This window comes from Leucoraja erinacea, chromosome 10 (assembly GCF_028641065.1).
Source record: "Leucoraja erinacea ecotype New England chromosome 10, Leri_hhj_1, whole genome shotgun sequence".
Classification (NCBI taxonomy): Eukaryota; Metazoa; Chordata; class Chondrichthyes; order Rajiformes; family Rajidae; genus Leucoraja; species Leucoraja erinaceus.
The window spans coordinates 48,075,120-48,100,154 of record NC_073386.1 but is presented as its reverse complement, the minus strand read 5'-3'; the positions used below and the strand labels follow the sequence as shown (position 1 = coordinate 48,100,154).

At 40.6% G+C, this 25,035-nt stretch overlaps 1 protein-coding gene across 1 annotated transcript in view; it reads left to right on the top strand.

Annotated features, from left to right (window-relative positions):
- Positions 1–25,035, top strand: part of hmcn1 (hemicentin 1) — a 376,776-nt gene that overhangs the window by 158,926 nt on the left and 192,815 nt on the right. Inside the window, 9 exon segments of the mRNA XM_055642165.1 lie at positions 706–900; positions 2,576–2,671; positions 6,366–6,493; positions 9,689–9,833; positions 12,699–12,811; positions 13,976–14,135; positions 15,530–15,701; positions 16,658–16,785; positions 23,028–23,300. Coding sequence (XP_055498140.1) covers positions 706–900; positions 2,576–2,671; positions 6,366–6,493; positions 9,689–9,833; positions 12,699–12,811; positions 13,976–14,135; positions 15,530–15,701; positions 16,658–16,785; positions 23,028–23,300 — 1,410 coding nt within the window.

Below are 25,035 nucleotides of genomic sequence, written 5' to 3'. Positions count from 1 at the left end.
AATAAACGTTACAGGGAAATAAATGGGGCAATGCGATCAATGAAATTGCTCTGAGAGATGGCTGGACACTATTGGACAAATGCTTTATTTTCCATGGAAGGAAACATGGGAAAATATGATCTATAACATAGGTAGACAAAAGTGCTGGAGAAACTCAGCGGGTGCTGCAGCATCTATGGAGCAAAGAAAATAGGCAAATTTTCCTTTCTTCTCCCCATCTTCAGACTGATGTAGGGTTGGGGGGGGGGGGGGGGGAGATGGGGAGAAGAAAGGAAAAGGGAAGAGGAGGAGCCCGAGGGCTGAGCGAGAGTTGCACCAACCTAAAACACAAATTGATTGTGTGAACACAGCAATATGCAATCAAATAGCATTTTGCAGAATTGTCTATTTGGAGCAATAACATGAAAGCAACAGGTCAGGTTAGGAACTAACAATCACAATTGTGTTTCAGACCTCAAAAGTATTGATGAAGAAAGCCAAGTAGGAAAACAACTAGTTGTAAAAGAAAGTGAAAGATTGAGGAAGGACACAGGGCCCATCAAAATCATTCTATTAAACCAGAGCATCCTAAGATGTTTTCCTACCTCATTTATCTGTCACAGAATGCTTTGGTTATAATTTCTAATTCATTGAGAATAATGCAAAGGAGATTCGCTGATATCATCTTCCATACCAAACTGTTTGGTGATTTCATCTTCTCCGCAGCGTCACCTGGTTTCTCGCAAGCCCCGTTGGATATCTCCATGGACATTGGTTCAAATCTGACATTGCCTTGCCAGGCGCTGGGTTACCCCAACCCCCGGATCAGGTGGCGGCGAGTGGATGGGGTGTCCATCTTCTCCAGACACTCCACAGTTAGTTCAGTGACTCAACTGAGAACAGGAAGTCTCTTTTTTAACAGTAAGTAACTCGTACTTGGTGCATGTATTCTACAAGCATTCCCCGCACTCATTTCTGAACTAAAACCCTTTGCATGCGAACACCTGTATCTGTAGGTACGTTACTAAAACAAAACTTCAAAGTAGTGCATCTCAATAATTTCAGACAAAAGGTAGCATAAACGCAAATAGTATATGTCATTTTCTCTCGCACTGTCATTTATGCAAGAATTATCAACAGAAGGAACCATCTGCAACACAACATCCTACCCCCTTATTGATGCAGGTTCCTTGTTATTATCAAACATGCTTTCATGTCGTGGCTGAGTCCATAAAGTCTAAATAGTTGTGCCTAGATATTAGATTGCATGGCACAGTTTTCCTTCATTTAATTTAAATGCGAAATGAAGGAATTTGTTGTGATTGCACGTAGCTGATGAATTTCTGCCTGGGTCCTCCATGTATCATTGCAATGCACACAGGACTCCCTGTGCAGTGTGCAAAACATGCTGGAAAATCACTTCCAAGATTTTTTACCCAAGGAAATTCGGCCTGCTACACATCAATGATTTAACACACCCATATCTGACTCCATTTGGTTTCTAATCAGTAATGTCCTTGCAAAACATATACAAGAGTATAGTGATGAACAACTATTGGACTCCTTTGTCATTTTTGTAGGAGAAAAAAGTAGCATGTGAATATTTTTTTATTTTGTGTTTAGGACTTTGCTCTTAAACTGAAAAACATATGCAATTGGAAAAAAACAGTCAGCCCATTGAGGTTACTTCACCGTTCATCTGCTATCTGGTCTATTTTCCATTGGAGTATCCAGATAACAATCTCTTTAGAGTTCTAACTTAATGTTCTCAGCTTTGAGCATACTCAGTTATTGAATGGGTGGATTTTGCCAATTTGGAAGACAGATGATTTTGAACACTCATTCTATCTGTTTTATGATGGTTTTAGGGTCACTTTGCCAAATGTTTGCTTGATTCTGTGCTCTTTTGCTACTCGTGTATCGACTATTTTCGGGAAGTCTGTGTGCTGTTGCATTGATTTGGCTCCAATCTAATTGCCCAGAACATTTTGAATTTGATTAATTGTCTGCTAAATTATGCTGTTGTCCTACAATGCTCTTGCCCCTATCCACAATGATGAACCTACTGGTGTACTACATCCAATTCCCATCAGCAAAGCCCTGCACGGTTCCAGAGCTCTGCGTAAGATATTCTCTAGCAAAATTATTAAAAATAAATGTTACTAGTTTTATTCTTACCTTACTTCCTGGCAACCATTGAATCTCCAATCATTCAAAATAGGTCCCCAGTGTAAATTCCTGCATGTTAATGGTCCATCATTAATATTTGCATTTGCACTCAAGTCCCAGATCAGCTTCAGGTTAAAGTTTTGTACATACTACCGTTTCTCCATAAACTTCAGCATTACACGAGATCATGCACTATAACACAATTGAGAATTGTTCTGTGAAGGTGATTTATTTTCTATTTAAAAAACAATCTTGTCATATAATTGTGCTCTAACTTAATTAAAAAAGAATGGCACTTCAATTCTTTGCATTAGTGTCTGGAAGTATATTATAAATATGTTACCAAAAATAAATGGTTTTCCCACATTCATTGAAAGACATCAGTAGAGTTGAGTTTATTAAAAAAAACCATGTGCCTTGTTCTCAGATCTCTGGGTGGAGGATGAAGCCACATACATCTGTGAAGCTGAAAACCAGTTTGGAAAGATCCAGGCTCGGGCTACCGTGACAGTAACAGGATTGGGTAAGTAGTTAGATCTGAAAACATAGAACAGATATCTTAATGTACAAGTCAGATGAAACACTAGACATGGCAATGATGGCAGATATCACTTAATGTTTAGTTTTAGTTTCTAGTTTTAGAGATACAGCACGGAAACAGGCCCTTTGACCCACTGGGTCCACATCAACCAGCGATCCCTGCATATTAACACGATCCTACACACACTAGAGTCATAGAGTGATACAGTGTGGAAACAGGCCCTTTGACCCAACTTGTCCACACCGGCCAACAATGTCCTATCTACACGAGTCTCACTTGCCTGCACTAGGTCCATATCCCTACAAACCTGTCGTATCCATGTACCTGTCTAACTGTTTCTTAAACAATGGGATAGACCCAGCCTCAACTACCTCCTCTGGCAACTTGTTCCATACACCCACCACCCTTTCTGTGAAAAGGTTACCTCTCAAATTCCTATTAAATCTTTTCCCCTTCACCTTGAACCTATGTCCTCTGGTCCTCGATTCCCCCACTCTGGGCAAGAGACTCTGTGCATCTACCCGATCTATTCCTCTCATGATTTGGTACACCGCTATACGATTTCCCCTCATCCTCCTGCGCTCCATGGAGTAGAGACCCAGCCTACACAACCTTTCCCTACAGCTCACACCCTCTAGTGACACAATATTCTAAACACACTCACCAACGTCTTATACAACTGCAACATGACCTCCCAACTTCTATACTCAATACTCTGACTGATGAACGCCAAAGTGCCAAAAGCCTTTTTGACCAACTTATCTACCTGCAAATTGACTTTCAAAGAACCATACACCTGCACTCCAAGATCCCTCTGTTCTACACCATTACCAAGAGGCCTACCATTTACTGTGTAGGTCCTGCCTTGTATTTCCAAAATACAACACTTCACACTTCTCCGTATTTAATTCCATCAACCATTCCTCCGCCCACCTGGCCAATCGATCCAGATCCTGCTGCAATCTTTCACAACCATCTCACTATCTGCAAAACCACTCACTTTTATATCATCAGCAAACTTGTTAATCTTGCCCTGTATGTTCTCATTCAAATCATTGATGTAGATGGCAAACAGTAACAGGCCCAACACTGAACACTGAGGCACAGCACTAGTCACAGGCCTCCAGGGACTAGGAACAATTTTTACAATTTCACCAAGCCAATTAACCTACATACCTGTACGTCTTTGGAGTGTGGGTCGCAGACCCAACACATTGATGCAAACATAGAGAAAGCACATCGATGCCTCTACTTCCTTAGAAGATTGAGGAGATACGGTATATCAATGAATGCTCTCTTGAACTTGCAGGCCACACACAAGCTGGAGGAACAGCACCTCATAATCTGCTGCAATAGTTTACAACCTAATGATATGATCATTGAATTCCCCAATTTTAGGAAACCAACCTACAAATATGAACCCACCTTCTCCCCCTTCCTCTCTCTGTACAGTGGCCTACTTGGACACGGCCATTTCTCTTCTCCTCCCCTTCCACCTATATGCCTTTCCGTTCCTAATCTTACACCTTTTATCTTTTCATCTCTGGCCTTTGTTCAACCATCTACCTATCAACCCCTCACCTCTCCTGTATCCATCTATCACTTGCCAGGCTTTGCCCTGCCACTCCTTTCTCCTCCCCCCTCCCCAATCAGTCTGAAGATGGGGCCCGACCCAAAACATCAGCTATCCATGTTCTCCAAAGATGCTTCCTGATCTGCTGAGCTACTCCAGTACTTTGTGTAATTTTTGGTATACCGGCATTTGTACTTCCTTGTTTCACTTCTCCCAATCAAGTCCATTGACCGGGTCATGTTGCTGCAATGTCCAGCACCGGACTCTTTTAAGAGTCTATTAAATGATCTTTTAAATTCTATTCTGAGCTCAGGACAGAGGAAAAGGTTCAACAATATTCTTGTAGGCTTATTGTAAATGTGTAACAATCAAGTGACATGGAAATCATCACTCAACGTAGAACTCACAAAATGAGTTCACTTTGATGAGTGGAGTAGATTAAAGAAATTATGTTAAGTTTGAAGTTTAACATTTCTGTCCAAAGCAGTTTCATTATAATTACAATTATTGAGATGGCATCGATACAATAAATTGATGTTCACAAACGTTGTTAAGAAAGTCTTACCACAAGTTAAGGACAATATGACATCCTCCTAAGGTGCGGCTTAACCAGAAGCAGGTTGTCACAGTTTGAAAGATCATTTGAATAGACGCTCATTGGATTAACCTTCTCGACTGCCACATGTGGAAGGAGGATTAGTGGAAAATCTCCACTGAATGTCTGACTTAATGCAGAATTTGGAGAGTTTAAGGTTTCAAGGTTTCAAGGTGAGTTTATTGTCACATATACCAATTAAGGTACAGTGAAATTCGAATTACCATACAGCCATCCTAAAAAAAAATCAACAAGACACTCAACTACATAAAAACATAAACATCCACCACAGCGGTTTCCCCACATTCCTCACTGTGATGGAAGGCAATAAAGTCAAATCTTCTTCCTCTTTATTCTCCCGCTGTCGGACAGTCAAACCATCCGCAGTTGGGGCGATGGAAGCTCTCGCAGCCAGCAGTCGAGGCTCCCGTGTCAAGGCTCCTGCATCGAGGCGGTCGAAGCTCCTGCAGCTTGGAGTTCCCGAAGTCGGTCTCTGACCCGAGACCGCAAAGTCCGCGATGTTTCCCACAGACTCCTGCTGTAGAGCTCAGAGGTCGATCCCTGGCAAAGGGATCGTGGGCTACTCGATGCTAAGTCCGCAGGCACCCGTGGCGGAGCTCCCAAAATCAGTAACCAGCAAAGGCTGCCAACTCCTCGATGTTAAGCCGCAGTGCGGACGGAGATATAATACAGAAAAAAATCGCATCTCCGTCGAGGTAAAGTTCCCCCCCCCCCCGCCCCCCCACATAAAACAAGCAAATGAACACTAAAAACATACATTTAACACATACAAACAAACAACAAAGAAGGAAGGGACAGACAGACTGTTGGCAAGGCAGCCACTGGTGGCGCCACCCGTTAAATACCTAATGCCTAATCAAACAATGCCTAAAGCAGGAAACCACTGGTGTGGACATGACAAGTTTCTATGGCATAAAACACCGCAGGCTGGAGAAACTAAATGATAAACCAATCCTTAACTGAGTTTCAGAGTGAAGCACAATGTTTGTATTAGAGTAAATATGGTGAACGGGAGTTGGGAAACTTGACATTGTTGCTAACAATGCTGAAAGTGAACCAATATAATATATATTGCAAAATCAGCTACTTTATAGCAGCACTGTTTATTGTTTCCTGCCAATTAGACAATTGTTAAATCATTACAAAGCTATTTTTCATCAGTCAGAAAGCCTGTGGACCCATGGAACTGAGTACATAAATCTTGGCTGATTCTTCAGTGCAACACTGAGGAAATTCCTCATTATCAAAGGTGCCCTCTTTTGGACAACAATAAATACTCTCGGCTGAATGTAAAACACCTTGTAACGTTATTTCAAAGAAGAGCAGAGGAATTATCTATGATAATAATAATATTTGTTCCCTCAGTATCAATTTTGTCTAATTATCTTATCATTAGTATACCCTGTTCTGGTGGTATCATATTTCATTGATAAGAGTGTGGTGGTTGTTATTGTAAGTTCAAACACTTCATCTCTTTCCTCCCACAGTTAAACCGCTGATTGGCATCAGACCAGCTGTGGTCAACATCATTGAAGGGCAGCCTTTGACCTTGCCGTGTGTATTATTGGCTGGAAATCCTCTCCCAGAGCGACGTTGGATAAAAAATAACTTAAAGGTCAGCAAAGCAGTAAATAGACAAAGGTTAAATGGGGGAAATTGGCACCATGCCCTTGCCTCTTGCAAGATAAGCTTAAGATTTGGGTTCAGCATGCCATACGCTGGCGTTAATGAATTGTACACTGGCATTAAAATTCAGTCTATGACTTCAGTGATGGATGAATTTTGGAAATATCTTGCAAATACTGATGTCACAATATGACATATTGTTCCAGAACAAGGGGTCACAGTTTAAGGATAAGGGGAAAATCTTTTAGGACCGAGATGACCGATTTTTCACACAGAGAGTGGTGAATCTCTGGAACTCTCTGCCACAGAAGGTGGTTAAGGCCAGTTCATTGGCTATATTTAAGAGGGAGTTAGATGTGGCCCTTGTGGCTAAAGGGATCAGGGGGTATGGAGAGAAGGCAGGTACAGGATACTGATTTGGATGATCAGCCATGATCGTATTGAATGGCGGTGCAGGCTCGAAGGGCCGAATGGCCTACTCCTGCACCTAATTTCTATGTTTCTATGACACATTTAACATGATGGGCAATAAATGTCTAAGCAATAGACACTTATTGTGGCTCTGCTGACACATGGCACGATTATATCCTTAAAATTATCTTGTTAGATTTCTTGCACTTCCAACAAAATCAGATTGTGTGAAGATACAATCATATGGTAACTTGATTCCAAGCCCATTGAGATAAGAGCATAACCTGGTTGAGGATCTTTAATGATATTAGCTGCCGTCTTCAGGCAGTGCTTCCTGCAGATCCCTTCAGCGGTGGGGAGGTTAATAAATGGTAATGTCCACCACTTTTTGCACCCTCCTTCATTCTTGGGCATTCCGAGTTACCTAACCAGGCCATGCTGCAACCCATCAGAATGCTGCCCAACGTATAGAACCTGTAGAAGTTTCATAGAGTTTTCGGCAACATGGCAAATCCCCTTAAGATTCTAAGGAAATAGAGGCATTGATGAGATGTCTTTGTAATTACATTATTGTGCTGGGCCCAAAGCAGATATTCAGAGATGATCTTCACACCCTGGAGCATTACTACATACATTGTTATATCAGTGCTTCATTTAATTTCTGACATATTTGATCCTATAAATCTGCATGTCTTTGGAGTGTGGGAGGAAACCGGAGCACCCGGACAAAACCCATGTAGTCACAGGGAGAATGTACAAACTCCGTGCAGACAGCACCCAGAGTCAGGATTGAACCCGGATCCCTGATGCTGTGAGGCACCAACTCAACCGCTGTGGCACTGTGCCGCCCCTAGTTGTTGAGTGCCTCAGATCTGATGCTTTCTGCAGAAGAGTGGTGCTGCTCTGTCAGGCTGCTCCTCTTTAGGTTCAGGTAGCAGAAGAACTTGCCCGTTTAGGATAAGTCTGCTTTCTTGTGAATGGTTTCACTGTGCAAAGGGCCTCATGGATAAAAACATACCATGTAATCTGCACCAGTGGCACATTTGGGCTCGATCAGAATCTTCCCAAAGTGCACAAAATGCACTGTGAGTAATGCATTTGATGGTTTTTGACATTTGACATTTTAAATGCCATTTTTTTTAAAAAATGGTTTTGAAATGATTTTCCTATTTTGGTTGGGAAAAAGGGCATCTCAATCTGTCTGCATCCTGATGGTTCATCTCCGTTTACAGTGCTTTCTTCGGATTGCAAACAATCTTTGCAAGGGTTAGATCTACTTAATGTGGTAACTTCTACTTCAGCTCCTGAAGCACATGGGATTACATGTAATGATATTAAAATAATCTCTCCCCTCCTTCTTTTCTTCCACTACATTTCTTCCTTCAACTGTATAGATGTCAGGGTCTGGCCCACTGCAGCTCTGCGCTGGTCAAGGTTCAGTGGCCAGGAGGTATGCACCACAGCAGGGGGGTGGGGGCGTTCTTGCCAGATGTTCCATATCCCACACACAACACTGTTCCATGGAACTAATGAGAATAATTAAAGGGTACACGTCACTGTACCAAGGAACTAAGAGCTGGGCACCGTTCTCAGAGCAGCCCACTCCAACAATTCCACTGCAGAGCTGCAACATGCCTAATAGGATAATTGGTGGCTGTATTATAGCCAAAGGACTGTGTTTTACTCCATGCTTATCCCATCCCACCCCCTCCCCACACACACAGCATCCGAGCCAAATTAGGTAGCACATAAGGATTTTATTAAACCTGCACCAGCTTAAGAGGAGGTCCAAATTGAGAAGAATGTTGTGCAAAGTGCAGGGCTACACCAATGAAAATGCTGTCAGTCCCTGACCTTTCTAGCGCTTGTTAAAAACAGCATCCTACCAGCCAACCTCTTTGCTCCTCTATAAAAACAGGACATGTTTTTTTAGGGTTTTTTTGCATTACCCCTGGCAGATATCTACCCAATAGAAACCCATCCTTCATCTACTTAAATCAGGAAATCCCCATTCATTCCAGGGATAGCTTTAATGAAACCACATTAGAGACAGAACATTTGTAGTGACTGGTCGATCTGTGATCCAATTTCCTCTGTCCGAGGCCTGAAGCAAAACACATTTGGAGCATTGAGCAATGGAAATTGAAAACAACCCAACCCTTTTACCTGAAGCAACCATGGAATTAAAGCCTCCCTTTTCTTTCAAATTCAACAGAAAGTTAAGATAGTTGGTTTCTTCAGAAAGTTAAGATAGTTGGTTTCAAAACAGATCTATTTGGGTTGTTCACAGAGTACAGTAAAGGCCACTGTTTATTTGCATTGGAATTTCTAAAAACTTACAGCACGAGTTATTCGCCAAGAACACTCAGTTGTAGAATTAGGTGCTTACCAAAAGAGAAGAAAATATTTTTTTGGGATAGGATGCGATTTTAATTGAGATAAAGTTGTGCGAAGCCTGACTTCATTGTTTGATTCTGAGGCAAACTGAAACCAGAGGCACGCTGAGGATAAGGGATATATATGACAATAATGTCTGACAGACAAGGTTGAAAATAAGGGAAACTCTACCAATGAAAACTTTTCCAAAGGAGCTATTTCCAAAATTGTAAACTTATGCTGCTTTCATACTTTCTGTGCATCATCATCACTTTCTAGTGATTCATAACATCCCACCATAGAATTGGAAATCTGAGGTCTGACAGTGAAAAGTATAAAGCTATGAGTGGATGAATTAGTTATATATCAATGCTGCAAGTTTTCACCCCTTCCCTAGGTGATATCAGATGGGTATGTGACTGTACGCAGGGATAAAAGTCTTCATATTGAAAGGATTCGCCTACGAGATGGTGGAAAATATATCTGTCTTGCCAGCAACGTGGCTGGAACAAGCAACAGAACAACTACTGTGACCATATTTGGTGAGTGCTACTCAACTGACAGTGCTGGTGATATCACCTGATTAGAGTGGAAGGAGTACCTGGAGTCAGTGTTGTTGTAAAATAATTGGGATGAGCTTGATACCCATCTTTTCCTGCCTTCTCATTCACATGTTTTGAAAACACTGAACTGCCTTGTACCTTTGATATTTAACTGTTGTGAAAAATATCATGCTGAATTAATTATAAATTATTTCCACACAACCTATTAATTTACCAGATGTACCACCTACAATGGCAATAACAAAATACATTATTTCGAGGAACATTTTGGTTTAGGAAGGGTTTCTGTACCCTTTCATTTCATGCCTTATCATTTTTATAACTTTCTAAAGCAATTTATTAATGTATAGTGGGGTAATAAATAATGTTATGGTTGAATGCCTTTGCTTCTCGCTGTCAGTTTTATTCACAGAAACATTGGACAAGGAGGAAGTCATTCCATCCTCCACCTCTCCACCTGCCTTTTTCATTCAATTAAATCAAGGATGATGTGAATTTCAATTTACTGACCTTGACTCCATCCCATGATATCTCCGGCAATAAAAAAAGACCCATTTTGATGTTCTGAGGGGACATTTTCTCAAATAACTTATGTGAAAATGTACTAATGAATTCACTACTAAATGGCTGAACTCCAATGCTAGTTTAAATGTCTGTCAACGTCACCTTGAACATATTTAGTGGATCTCCAGGGTGGAGAATTGCGAAGATTTATGACTCTATTAAGGAAGACATTTCTCCTCTTTTTGTCTGAAATGGACGACTACTTATTCTGAAATGATTCCCCCTTCTTGATAATCCAAATGGGAGAAGTATCCTCCCTGCATCCACCCTGCCAATTCCTCTCAGGATTTCAATATTATGGGCGAGGCCTTTCCTGTTCTGTACTTTTTTACGTTCTACGTTCAAGCTCTATACAATTAAACCAAATTTGAATGAACACGATGTGCATTGAGCAAGTAAAATGTTCCCTTTTGTTTATTATTAATGTTTGTCAACATTTAAAATATTCTTTCAAATCTGTGAAGGGCAGCTAAGCGTGGAAAACATCTTCACCCTATACACCTGTATTAAGATTGAGAACCTTGTGTCCTGGTGTCGAGACAATAATCTTTCTCTCAATGTCAGCAAGACAAAGGAGATAGTGATTGTCTTCAGGAAGTGAAGTGATACACATACCCCGGTTTGCATTGACGGTGCTGAAGTAGAGATGATTGAAAGCTTCAAATTCCTCGGAGTAAATATCACCAACAACTTCTCCTCGACCACCCATTTTGAAGCAATGGCCAAGAAAGCACACCAATGCCTCTACTTCCTTAGAAGGCTTAGGAAGTTCGGCATGTCCCCAACAACTCTCACCAACTTCTACAGATGCGCCGTAGAAAGCAGTCTATCAGGATGCATCACAGCAAGAAATTGCAGAGATTTTTGGACGCAGCCCAGACCATCACACAAACCGTCCTTCCTTCCATTGATTTCATTTACTCCTCACGCTGCCTCAGGAAGGCCACTAGCATTTATCAAGAATGAATCACACCCCACCACTCCCTCTTTTCCCCTCTCACATCGGGCAAAAGGTATAGAAGTGTAAAAACACACAACTCCAGATTCAGGGACAGTTTCTTCCCAGCTGTTATGAGGCAACTGAACCATCTTAGCACAACAAGAGTGCAGTCCTGAGTTACCAGCTACTACATTTGAAACCCTCAGACTATCCTTGATTGGAGTTTACTTGACAATATCTTACACTAAACGTTATTCACAATATTTCCTTTATCATGTATCTGTACACTGTGGATTGCTCGATTGTAATCACATATTATCTTAGACAATAGACAATAGGTGTAGGAGTAGGCCATTCGGCCCTTCGAGCCAGCACTGCCATTCAATGTGATCATGGCTGATCATCCCCAACCAGTACCCCGTTCCTGCCTTCTCCCCATATCCTCTGACTCCGCTATCTTTAAGAGCCCTATCTAGCTCTCTCTTGAAAGTATCCAGAGAACCGGCCTCCACTGCCCTCTGAGGCAGTGAATTCCACAGACTCACAACTCTCTGTGTGAAGAAGTGTTTCCTCGTCTCCGTTCTAAATGGCTTACCCCTTATTCTTAAACAGTGGCCCCTGGTTCTGGACTCCCTCAACATCGAGAACATGTTTCCTGCATCTAGCATGTCCAAACTCTTAATAATCTTATATGTTTCTATAAGATAACCTCTTATCCTTCTAAACTCCAGAGTATACAAGCTCAGCCGCTCCATTCTCTCTGCATATGACAGTCCCGCCACCCCGGGAATTAACCTTGTAAACCTACGCTGCCTCAATAGCACGAATGTCCTTCCTCAAATTAGGGGACCAAAACTGCACACAATACTCCAGGTGTGGTCTCAGTACAACTGCAGAAGGACCTCTTTGCTCCTATAGTCAACTCCTCTTGTTATGAAGGCCAACATGCCATTCGCTTTCTTCACTGCCTGCAGTACCTGCATGCTTACTTTCATTGACAGATGAACAAGGACCCCCATATCCCGTTGTATTTCCCCTTTTCCCAACTTGACACCATTTAGATAATAATCTGCCTTCCTGTGTTTGCTACCAAAGTGGATAACCTCACATTTATCCACATTAAACTGCTTCTGCCAGGGATCTGCCCACTCACCCAACCTGTCCAAGTCACCCTCATTCTCATAGCTGCATTCTCCTCACACTTCACACTGCCACCCAGCATCTGCAGTTCATTCCTGCACAACCTAGTAGGGGAGACAAGTGTGGAACAATTACCCATGTCAGAGCTGGATCCAGCCATATATATATCCAGTTATTCATGAGTTATTTATCCCTTCCAGTGCTCCCCACCATACAACATGGACCTCAGATATTCAGCACCATTGAAGGAGTTCCAGTTCGACTACCTTGCAAAGTACATGGTGTTCCCAAGCCTTCCGTTGTCTGGTCTAAGGTATGTATCCTAATTTGCAAGCAAGTTGCTAAAATATCCTGCTCTTAGAATTGCTAAGGTATACGTTTCAGAACACAAAAATCTTGACTCTCAAATAACAAATTAAATAATTGCAGTTTAATTTCACTGCAGGAAAATAAATTACTGATCTGAAGTTTAGTATGTCTAGATCAGTGGTTCCCAACGTGGGGCGTACGCCCCACAGCGGGGCAATTTGATTTTTAAGGGGGGCAATTGAGGGTCCAAATTTTCGATTTTTATTTTTTTGGATTTTCCTTCAGGTAAACATATGTAGTTTATGTTTCAGATGTTATTTTGAGTAAATAATTTTTTTTGGGTAAGAAAGGTCTTTATTGTGTAGTTATTACATAATCACCGCGCCATCGCTCTTCATGCACGTCGCACGAAGCGTGCGAGGTCATGGGAGAACCTTATTTATTGAATTGGATTTAGAAATGCGATTCAAAGAGCTTTTGCTAAGTTACCCTTATAATATCTATTTCCTCCGTTTTCTCTCAAGGGAAAGCAAGGGGGGGGGGGGGGGGGGGGCATCAGGATTTTAGAGGTGATTAGGTGGGGCATGGCCAAAAAAAGGTTGGGAACCACTGGTCTAGATTAACATGGCATGTTATCCTCTGATCGAGCTTGTTGATTATTTCCCCTTTCAGCTGCACCCCAACCCAGTGCAATCTTCTTTGGGAAGGCTGATTTTGCAAAGCAGTGGACCTCAGAGAGAAAAGTCAGCTCCATCTCCTGAATGCCTTTGATTGCTCATGAGAACTGCATTTTAAATATTGTTGTGGATGACATATATTGAATACAGACTTTGATAAGAATGACCAACCTATCGAGCGTAGAGAGTATATACTGTATGAGCTGATAAAATTGTTGAGTTCAAGAATTATCTAGCTTGCCACATTCTGGATTTGTGCTCTGCTTTACATTGGGTTAATATGATATCTAACAACAAAGATTATATGTACCGGATTGAAACATACTCCTGTAAATTGTAGCATTTTTGATTAATATGTTTTTAAGTGAAATGATTACAATGTAGGGTTGAAATGTGATCTCAAATAATGGTCCTGGGTTGCACATATTCATCGGAATCAATAAAAGCAAAAGGATCGATTTTCTGCAAATGATTTTTATCTTCCTTTACAGAATGGCGAACTCATTAGCCAGCATTTGAGGAACGTCAGTATTCAATCCGATGGCAGTTTACTGATATCTTCACCAAGTGGCAGAGAGACTGGGGAATTTGTGTGCACAGCCACAAACGCCGCAGGTTATGCCTCACGCAAAGTTCAGCTGACAGTTTATGGTACGTGTACATATTTAATCTCATTGTACAATCTAATTTATTGGTTAGAGATTGCAGGTCCTGGCTTGTGGAATGTGTTCTTAAGTGTTGACAGGAGTACAGCAATTACTAAACTGAATCATTAATCATATTTTGAATGTGGAAACAAGGAACTGCAGGCGCTGATTAAAACACAAAAGGAGTCAATATGTTGGAGTAACCCAGTGGGTCAGACAGCATCTTTGGAGAACGGTGACATTTGGGGTCGAGACACTTTTTCAGACAGATTGTAGGGAGGGGGAGGCGGGGAGAAGAATGCTGGAAAAGGGAGAGACAGGAGAGAGCATGGCAACTTAGGCAAAGGGGGGGGCGGGTTGATAGGCAGATGGTTGTCGCAAAGGCTGGAGTCAAGAAAGGAAGGTGTATGACAAGTTTGAAGAATTACAGGTTGTAATTGTTACCAGAGGGAGGGAAGTAGAAGGAAGGAGATGGGGGTGGACAGAGGAAATAAATGGGTGAGATTCCAGGTGGGGCACAAGGATGGGAAGAGAAAGGGAGGAGGTGGGGTGGTTTGGAGAGGGGTGGGGGATGGTTGGGGAGGGGGGATGGAGAGGGGAGGGGGGAGAGGGGGGGGGGGGGTTGGAGTTTGTAAAAGGTTACCTAACATTGGAGAATTCATTATTAATATTGTTGGGCTGGAAGCTGAGGTGCTGTTCTTCCAGCTTGCGTGTGGCCTCTGTCTGTCAATGGTGGAAACCCAGGACAGAAAGGTCAGCTCAGGTGCAGAAGGGCAACTGCTATGCAGCTGATAGTGTAGAACTCGTGGATTTCATTAGCTTCACCACTAATTTTCACCCTGCTCTCAAATTCACCGAGCCTACTTCTGACACCTCTCTCCCCTTCCTTAATCTCTCTGTCTCCATTACAGGAGACAGACTATTGACGGACGTCTATTATAAACCTAGCAACTCCTACAGTTACCTCAACTACATTTCATCCTACCCTGCCAAGATGCTATGTAAAGACGCTATTCCCTACTCTCAATTTGACCATCTCCACAGCATCTGCTCCCAAGACCAGACTTTCCATCCGAGATGTCCTCTTTATTTTGTAAACACAGATATGGGGCCCTTAACTGCTCACAATTCTCTAAATGCTGTCTGACCAGTGCCTTATAATTTTACAGCATTACATCCCTGATTTTATATTGTAGCCCTCTCAAAATAAATGCTAGCATTGCATTTGCCTTCCTTACTACCGAATGTAGAAGGTTGGAGAAGCTGGAAAAGGGGAAGCAGGATAAAGCATGGCAGATAATAGGTTGGGGCAGTTGGGGTTGTCAAGTTTAATTCTGAGAATCAGTTATTTTGTTTGCAAATCAGAGCAATGTTTGACTATTTTAATTCTACTTCCAGTTAAACCAAGAATTGTTACTCAGTCGGGAGGAGGATCTGCAGGGAGAGGTCCAATGGAATTATCAGTGATAGAAGGAGAAGATATTACGTTGCCTTGTGAAGTCCATAGCTTTCCACCTCCCGTTATCCACTGGGCCAAGAATATGCAACTTATCTCTCCTTTCTCACCAAGGTAACTCAAGATTAAACATGGATCCGCCTGAGAGCATTTCTCTCATTTCACTATTACCTGTAAGTGTGCTATGCACAGATTTGGGATAATACTAGACACATACATTGTGAGGGGGAATACTGTGCAAATAAAGGTTGGGTATATTTCACTTGAGTAAATGGGGTTATTATTGGCATCACTGATTTTTATCCTTTAAGTTATTTACGGATTCAGATAAAGTTTAGTTTCCATTGATCGTTGTTTTTCTTTGTTCTTCATATTGCTTTAATTGCACAATGGAATTGCTGGGATCACAATTTTAACCTATGTATGTACTTCCTCTCAATATATGCCAACATACGTTGAATAGCTTGGGTTTTCGCAACATGGAATAGAACCGATCGACAACATGAGTTCTTAATGTTTAAAACTATTTCAAGTCAAAAAATGAAGTAACGTGGAGCTTTTGCAAACATTTTGTAAATACTGATCACAAGCAATAAGCTGTGCTTGATTTCTCTGTTATTTTAATTTCCTTGTTGCACATTTTTTTAATGTTTCTAATTTCTTCCTGACAGAAATTATAAGATTCTATAATTGTTTTCATATGGGTAGCAAATCCTTCAGCTCACCAGATTATTGTGATTGGAATATATCACAGGTTTCACCCCTATTTTTCCCCATGTTTGGTTGTCTTTCTTGTCCTTTCGTTTTCAATTGTGCAGTAGGATGATGACGGAAATGTTGTCCTCTCTAGTTTTCCTGGGCACACAGAATGATATGTAATTATTTTCCAATATGTTCTTGTTTACTTCTTGCATTGGATTACCATTTAGTTAGGATCTTAAATTGTTGAACTTAATTTTGGTCCCTGTCCCCTGTCAATATTGAAATATTTAAAAATATTTGTTCTACTCTTATAAATGTTGATTTTAGCACGATGGTGATTTTTAATTGGAATATATTTTGCATTCTAGACACACTCATCTTTCCTCTGGATCACTGAAGATTATTGCGACCAGACTGTCAGATACTGCAATGTACTTTTGTGTTGCTACAAATATTGCTGGGAACATTACACAATATATTAGACTGAATGTCCATGGTATGTATCCATACTGATGCAGACCAGTAATAACACCAGTTTGTTCTTTCAATGTTAGACGTCTGAAACTAAGGGATAATTCTCTCAGAGAACCACAAATCATGATTTAAGCCAAACCAGCTCAATGAGACAATAGACAATAGGTGCAGGAGTAGGCCATTCGGCCCTTCAAGCCAGCACCGCCATTCAACGTGATCATGAGTTTAATATTTTGTTATGCTCACAGAGGAGTGGCATCAATTTATGCTTCTCCTACAAAAAAACATGGTTCAATCAGCATTGGATAAGTCGCACACACACACCATGGGCAGAAACTCAAATCTTGCTCAGACCGTTCTTTATTTGACATGAGAATTAATGTATTCAAAATTTTCCACAAACATCTGTTTGTGCCCTGTTATAGTGTATGGAAGTTTGCACTCCACCCTTATTTCTATAATGAATTAATTGTTTTAAACATCTTGAATTTTTGAATTTAATTATAATCCAGATAGATAATTATATCTATTTTATCTGCATTAAGAATGGCTTCTAGGTGCAGAATAAAATAGCACATCTAATTTTAAATTTGATTAATATGATGCCATAGATTGAAGATTGGTTAATGATTAGAGAAAAGAGAATGGGTATAAATAGTTTGGGAGCAAAGACCAGTGGGCTGCTGTGGATACAGCTGTTAACATTCTATATTAATCATTTGAATAAGGGAATCGAGTGTGATATATTCAAGTTTGCTGATGATACAAAATTAAATGACAATATGGATTATGAAGACAATGTAGAGAGACATCAGGGAGATTTTTACGAGGATGTTGCCAGGACTGGAGCAGTGGTTCTTAACCGTTTTGGCACCAGTACGCGCATACATGAATGTGGTATGTACTTTTGTTAGGTTCCTAAACAGGGGCTCAACAAATTGATATGTTATTTGTGTCTCCCTCATGACCCCGGCAAAGCCCCAAATGATCCCCATAGGAGGTCACATGACCGCCTGAACCACTGGACTAGAGGGTGTAAGCTTTCGGAAAAGGTTGAGTAGGCTGGGTCTCTATTCCATGGAGCGCAGGAGGATGAGGGGAGATCTTATAGAGCTATACGAAATCATGAGAGGAAAAGATTGGGTAGATGCACAGTCTTTTACCCAGAGTAAGGGAATCGAAGACCAGAGGACATAGGTTCAAGGTGAAGGGGAAAAGATTTAATAGGAATCCGATGGGTAACTTTTTCACACAAAGGGTGGTAGGTGTATGGAACAAACTGCCAGAGGGGGTTGTTGAGGCTGGGACTATCACATCATTTAGGAAACAGTTAGACAGGTTCATGGACAGGACAGGTTTGGAGGGATATGGACCAAGCGAAGACAAGTGGGACTGGTGTAGCTGGGACATTGTTGGCTGGTGTGAGCGAGTTGGGCCGAAGGGTCTGTTTCCACACTGTTTCACTCTATGACTATATATAGACAGGCTAAGTAAATGGTGGATGGAATATACAGAGGAAATTATGAGGCATCCATTTTGATAGAAAAACACCAAAAGATGAAGTTTTTTTTCAATGACAAAAGATTTAAAAGTGTTGGTATTCAGAAGGGCTTTGGGCGGCCTTGTACACTTGTGAAAGTTAGCATGCAGGTACAGCAAATAATTCCAAGAGACAAACACTACGTTGACCTTTATTGCAGGAGGATTTGAGTAGGCATATTTTGCTACAATTATATTGAAGTCCTTGTGAAGCCACATCTGGAATATTGTACTCAATTTTATCAATTTAATACATTATCTTGGCTCAATATGTTTCTTTAAGCCTTTTTGAGAGTTTAAAATTTTCTCTGAATTACTGTTGGCACTCATAAGTAAATCTGATGTATAGTAAGAAAAGTGTGCCCGGTACCAGTGGGTAAAACATCAGACAACAAACATTTATAAAATTGGGAAATACAGTGCTGAATAATGCCAAATAACCAGTCTGTCTTTAACTGCACAACTAAGTTAAATACAAAATTGTCGGAACACTCAGGGTCAGTCAGCGTCAGCATCACATTCAATATCAGCTTCCAGCCTTTCCTAGAAGTAAATATTTTGCTTTCCAGACAACTGGAAGCTAACAATTAGTTAGCATTAGCTAACTTCAACAGCAGAAAGAGTGGCTCAAGCTACTACAATGAATAGTGGTGCAGACCAATGTGTAACAACCAATCGCAGTAAATACTGGCCCTATTATGGGTCATATAAGCAAAGATACATTATTTGAGGTTTCATTGCTCACGAGAGACACAATTTTGCAATAAACTTAGCACGATTTGTAAATTAAAAGCAAAATTAATTAAAATTTAAAAGCACTAAAATTATGAAGCATATAACAAACATGAGACATTTTCAGAAGAAAATAAGACACATGTACTGTGACAATCCCACTTCTTTCCGCAAACATATTCAACTGTCCTATGTTACTTCAAATTATTACGTAACAACCTTCCCTGGTTATAATCTGTAGTTGCAAAAAATTCTTACAATCTCTTTTCTTCATGACCAAAACTAACCCTGTAATATGTTTTATCTATTATTTAACAATACATTCCTCTATTGCAATTGCACTAAAATTGTAACATATAGAAATAAGCCTGGATTAGTAGAGCCCTCTACCCTGGCTGGTTATTGAAAAAGCCTATTCTTAGAGTTTCCCCTTTTGTCCTACGGTTCCTTAAATTAGTCTCTGAAACATTGCAGGGATTGTACCCATAGAGTAGAAAGGTCGTAGCTAGGGTTCAGGAAGGTCAGCCTTTTGAAAATAAATGATTGTCAAGAACAGTGCGTACCATTTAAATTTGTAGCATGCCAGAGATGTGACTTACATGGTTGAAGATGACAGTATAAAAATACCAATAAATACCAGAATTATGATTATAGTTACCTACATCTCATTTTTTTAGAAAAGAAGCTTTACAATATTCAATGACAGAATATTTCCTAATGCTTGTTTTCAAATATTCACCATCCTTTTGCGGTAAGATTGCTAAGAGTATTGTTAACAGAAATATCAGTTGCAGCTTTAGAGATGTATTTTTGGGACCAGCTTCTAAAGCGATTTGAAATGAAGTTTGGGAGCAAGGATATAAATAGAACATTTTCAAGTGATGAAATAACATAGAAGTAATTGAAAGTAGGTTCTTTTTTGAAGAAGTCATTATATTGTATGTACAGGATCTTGAGACCCCATATTTGTTGGATATGATATATTTTTAAAGCAGTCCAGATGTTCAAATGCTTTTCAGGTTCTGTGGACCAAATTCCGGAGTTTTGCAGGCAGCAACAAAGGAACAGTGTTCACATTCACTGTGCTGACAGAGAATTTGTGGTTTCACAAAAGAGGAGTTTAAGAAAAAGAATGGCCTTTAACCATAAGAATCTCCACTGAGATGTGTAGGCTATGCTTTCTTGTGTGGCACCAATTTGCCTCCAGTTTTGTTTATTAGTGGCGAGCGGGTCTATGGAGAAACTAACACTACTTGGCAGATTGTTCAGTGCAGAAGCATTTGACAGAGACAAATTGGTGACACCAATTCTCATGCAAAATATTTTGACAGTAGCATCGCTAAAATAGGCACAATAATAAATTTACGCCATGCGTTAATCCAAATAAATTTTGGGGAATTGCATGTACAATGGATGCATGAAAAGCATCCATTACCCTCCAACATATGAGTTGTCTCACCCCTTCTTATGCCTGCACCAGGCTGTTGCTGTTGGCACCAGGAACTACATAGACATCTCATGTAAAGCAGAAGAAACTCTGCATGATGCCTCACAAAGTGTTTGGGTCATTTGTCAGTTAGTGGTGTGCAGATATTGCAAGATGTCAGTGTCAAAATTGGAATGGAATAAGATATGAGATGTAATAGAACCAAGGATGTGCGATGTCTGTGGCCGAATAATGTGTGAGGCTAAAGCATGAATTTGCTGTTTTCACTTAATCATACTTGTAAAGTTGCAACACTGCATGTGTCCTTGGAGCTTGACATCTGGGGATGGTCCATGCCGACCTCTATCCTCTGTAACTTGACTATTCTGTCTAGAGGGTTTGCTGGGCCCTGAAATTAGAGAACCTCTGCTCCTCCTCCTTCTCCATGTGAAGGTATCCAGAATTGAATCTAGAAGTTGATTTGTCCACTCTATGCAATGATTTAAACACATAACTAATGAGCTGCTCCATTTTAAGATGTATACGAAAGATTTCAATCAGAGCTGTCTACTTTCATCGAATTCAGATCCTGTGACTATGGATTCCTGAAATAAAAAATGCCATTAGCTCTATCTGGACATGTAATCTGTATGGTTTAAAAAAAATAATAGAATGATTACAGCACAGAAGGCTATTCAGTTTTTCGTGCCAGCTCTCTACCAAAACAATTCACAAATTCTATCCCCTGATCACAATCTTGCCATTTTTTTCTTCACTCAATGTTTATCTCACTCTCCCTTGAAGGCCAGAATGGAAGTTTTTCCACCACATCTGCAGACAGTACATTCCAGAGGCTGCATAATTGTTTTTGCTTGTGTCACTCTTAATTCTATCCCCCTTTATGTTACACCTGTAACATCTAGTCCACAACCTCTCCAACAAATGGCACAACCTCCTACTGTCCATTCTGTTCCGACCCCTCATTATTTCATATACTTCTATTAGATTTTCTGACAGCCTCTCTAATCTTTTCTTGTAACATTCTCATCAATCTTTACTGGACCCTCTAAAGCCTTTACATCTTATAACATGAAGACCAGAACTGAACACAATACGTACACCAATTGCGGCCAGATCAGAAAAGCAAATAAAACGCAAGAAAGTAAAAAAAACCTCTTTAGATTTTAGACTTTAGAGATGCAGCGTGGAAACAGGCCCTCGTCCCACCAAGTCCGCACCGACCAGCGATAACCCCGTACACTAGCACTATCCTACACACTAGGGACAATCCACAATGTACAGAAGCCAATTAACTTACAAACCTGTACATCTTTGGAGTGTGTGAGGAAACCGGAGCGCCCGGAGAAAACCTACACAGTCACAGGGAGAACGTGCAAACTCCATACAGACAGCACCCATAGTCAGGATCAAACCCGGGTCTCTGGTGCTGCAAGACTGAAACTCTAGTGTTGCGCCACTGTGCCCCCCGAAACACCTTTTAGCTCTGCCTGGAGAATTATATGTTGAAGCCCAGAGAGTTTGCTAATAGCAAATGTCATGTTACACCATTAAATAATCACTTTTTTTCCTGTTACTGCAAATATGATGTTTTTTATGGTGTGTTTATTAGCTATATATTCCACCATGATGCTTTTACTTTGATTCGAGTGCCAAGTCTATCAACAAGGACTGTTAGTCAAATAATCTGTGAAGGAACAATTATCTCAAATAACAAATTCCAGTTTAATTGAATTTGTGCACATGTTGTAAGTGCAGTCCAGTCAACCCAGCAATAACAGCCAGTGCAGTCCAGCCTCACATTATACCCATCACAAAACGCAAATAATTACATTCTGGCAGTAACAGTTGTTCTAAGCTAACCAGGGTCCCAGTCTAAGAAAAATGGTTTTCAAGGTTTACTGTTTATAGTAGCAATGGCTCTAAAAAAAGTGAGCAATCTCAAAGAAGATGCTACCTGGTAAGTAGAGAAATATACTGATGATTTAGTGATGGGGACCAAAATGTCATTGTTAGTTTATGCAAAGCTGATGGTGGAGAGTATTTCCACATAGGTCACTAGAGGTGGGTCTGTGATGGTGTTGGTAGGTGGGGGAGAAGGTGGAGATTGGTGGTGGATTTGCTTCCGATATGAAGCTAAATGTCTCTTCCTGTGAGGTAATTTATAGTTACATTCATGGTATCATTACATTGACAAAAAGATTGCTAATGACACAATGTTACTGGAACAGTGCAGCCCTGCGTACTTAAAATAAGAACTTCTTTGCAGAAACCAGCACTTTAAACGATGCTACTTGCTTTTATCTTGAATGAATTAGGCAAAAATTGTGCAACTGAGTAATGATGAATACAGTTGTTAATGGAAGTGAACATGGGGAGAATTGGATATACGTATTTTATATTGCAGGTTCCTGATGTGTGCAATTACCTGCAAGCAAATCAAACAGTACAAACTTAATTATATCTAATATGGTTATGATTAGAACTTGAAGTGAAATGCTGAGAGATGGCGATTCTATCTGAAAATTGTGCTGTCTGCTGTTTTTTAGTTCCTCCAAGAATTCGGTCCGGACCCCGCATTATGAAAGTCCAATCTGGTCACAGGATTGACATCCCCTGCAATGCACAGGGTGTGCCAACCCCCACCATAACCTGGTATAAAGGAGGGAGAAGCATTCACTTCAATAAGGAGCCGTACAGTGTGAATGCAGAAGGAACGCTGACTATTAAGCGGGTCCAACTCAGCGATGATGGACCTTATACGTGTGTCGCCAAGAATGTGGCTGGTCAACATGAAGTAAATACAACTCTACAGGTTCACGGTACGTACTAAGAAACATAGAAAAGTAGGTGCAGGAATAGGCCATTCGGCCCTTCGAGCCAGCACCGCCATTCAATATAATCATGGCTAATAATAATTAAAAATCAGTACCCAGTTCCTGCTTTTTCCCCATATCCCTTGATTCCTTTAGCCCTAAGAGCTAAATATCTCTCTTGAAAACATCCAGTGAATTGGCCTCCATTGCCTTCTGTGGCAGAGAATTCCACAGATTCGCAAATCTCTGGGTGAACAGGTTTTTCCTCATCTCAGTCCTAAATGGCCTGCCCCTTATTCTTAAACTGTGACCCGTGGTCCTGGACTCCCCCATCATGGGGAAACATTTCTGCATCAGAACGGAGAGAGACAATATTGAATGTGAAAGATAGTTTAATAAACAAGCCTAGAAGGCTTGATGAATGAGTCCAGGGGAAACGAGGATTGAGAAAAAGCTTTTTGGCAGGGCTTGGTTGTTTTTACTTTGATGCTAAGATTCTGAGGATATACGCAATCAACTGAGGGCAGAGATGGACATGTGACCATTGCAGAAACATGGTCTAAAGATGGATCAACACTTAATACTCAAGGACACTTTCCACAAGCCAGGACCTGCAATCTCTAACCAATTAATTAGATTGTACAGAGAGATTAAATATGTACTCGCAGCATAAACTGTCAGCTGAACCTTACGTGATGTATAACCTGCAGCGTTTGTGGCTGTGCACACAAATTCCCCAGTCTCTCTGCCACTTGGTAAAGATATTAGTAAACTGCCATTGGATTCTATGCTGACATTCCTCAATTGCTGGCTAATGAATTTGCCATTCTGTAAAAGAAGATACAAATCATTTGCAGAAAATGGATCCTTGTGCTTTTACTGATTCCGATGAATATGCACAACACAACATTATTTGAGATCACATTTCAAGGTTTCAAGCTCACTTTATTGTCACATGTACCAATTAAGGTACAGTGGAATTTAAGTTACCAACCAGCCATACTAAGTGAAAAGCAACAAGACACACAACCACATAAAAGTTAACATAAACATTAACCAGAGTGGATTCCACATTCCTCACTGTGATGGAAGGAAATAAAGTTCAATCTCTGCATTGTAATCATTAATGGAGTGAAATTAACTTTTCACTTTAAAAATATATGTATAGAACATTCTACAATTTATAGGAGTATGTTTTAATCAGATACAATGAAGGGAAGGGGAGTAAGGCAGGATCAGAGAGATCAGAACCATTTAGTCCAGGTGTGTGGAGGTGTGAACAATCACCAAGGATGACAGGTTAAAGGAAAGGTTTTCATTGAACAAGGTGAAATCCTTGACTCCCCAACAGCTAAGGATGAACTCCCCAATAAGCTAAGGATGAACTTCAACCCTCTCGTTAAGTTCCGCTTCAATGATCAGGCCTCTACTGCAGAGAAGATGTTTGCTCAAGTCATTTTAATTAAGCTTTATATTGCGCTGAAGTTGACTGTGCATGCCCAGTGGCCTGCAGGCGTGGAACTCACATCCAGAAAAGACTCAGATCAATTTTCCATCCTTAAGGGGAATTTTAATAAATTGTTTTTATATACCTCATAAAACTTTGTGCTATGTGATAAAATTCCTAGGCCCCTATGTTTTCAATAAAAATGTCACCAATGCAGTTAAAAACTATTGTGGTCCATGTGTGTAATATTTATGTTGGCATTGCTTACTTTTTAATGGGAACCCTGAGCAATAT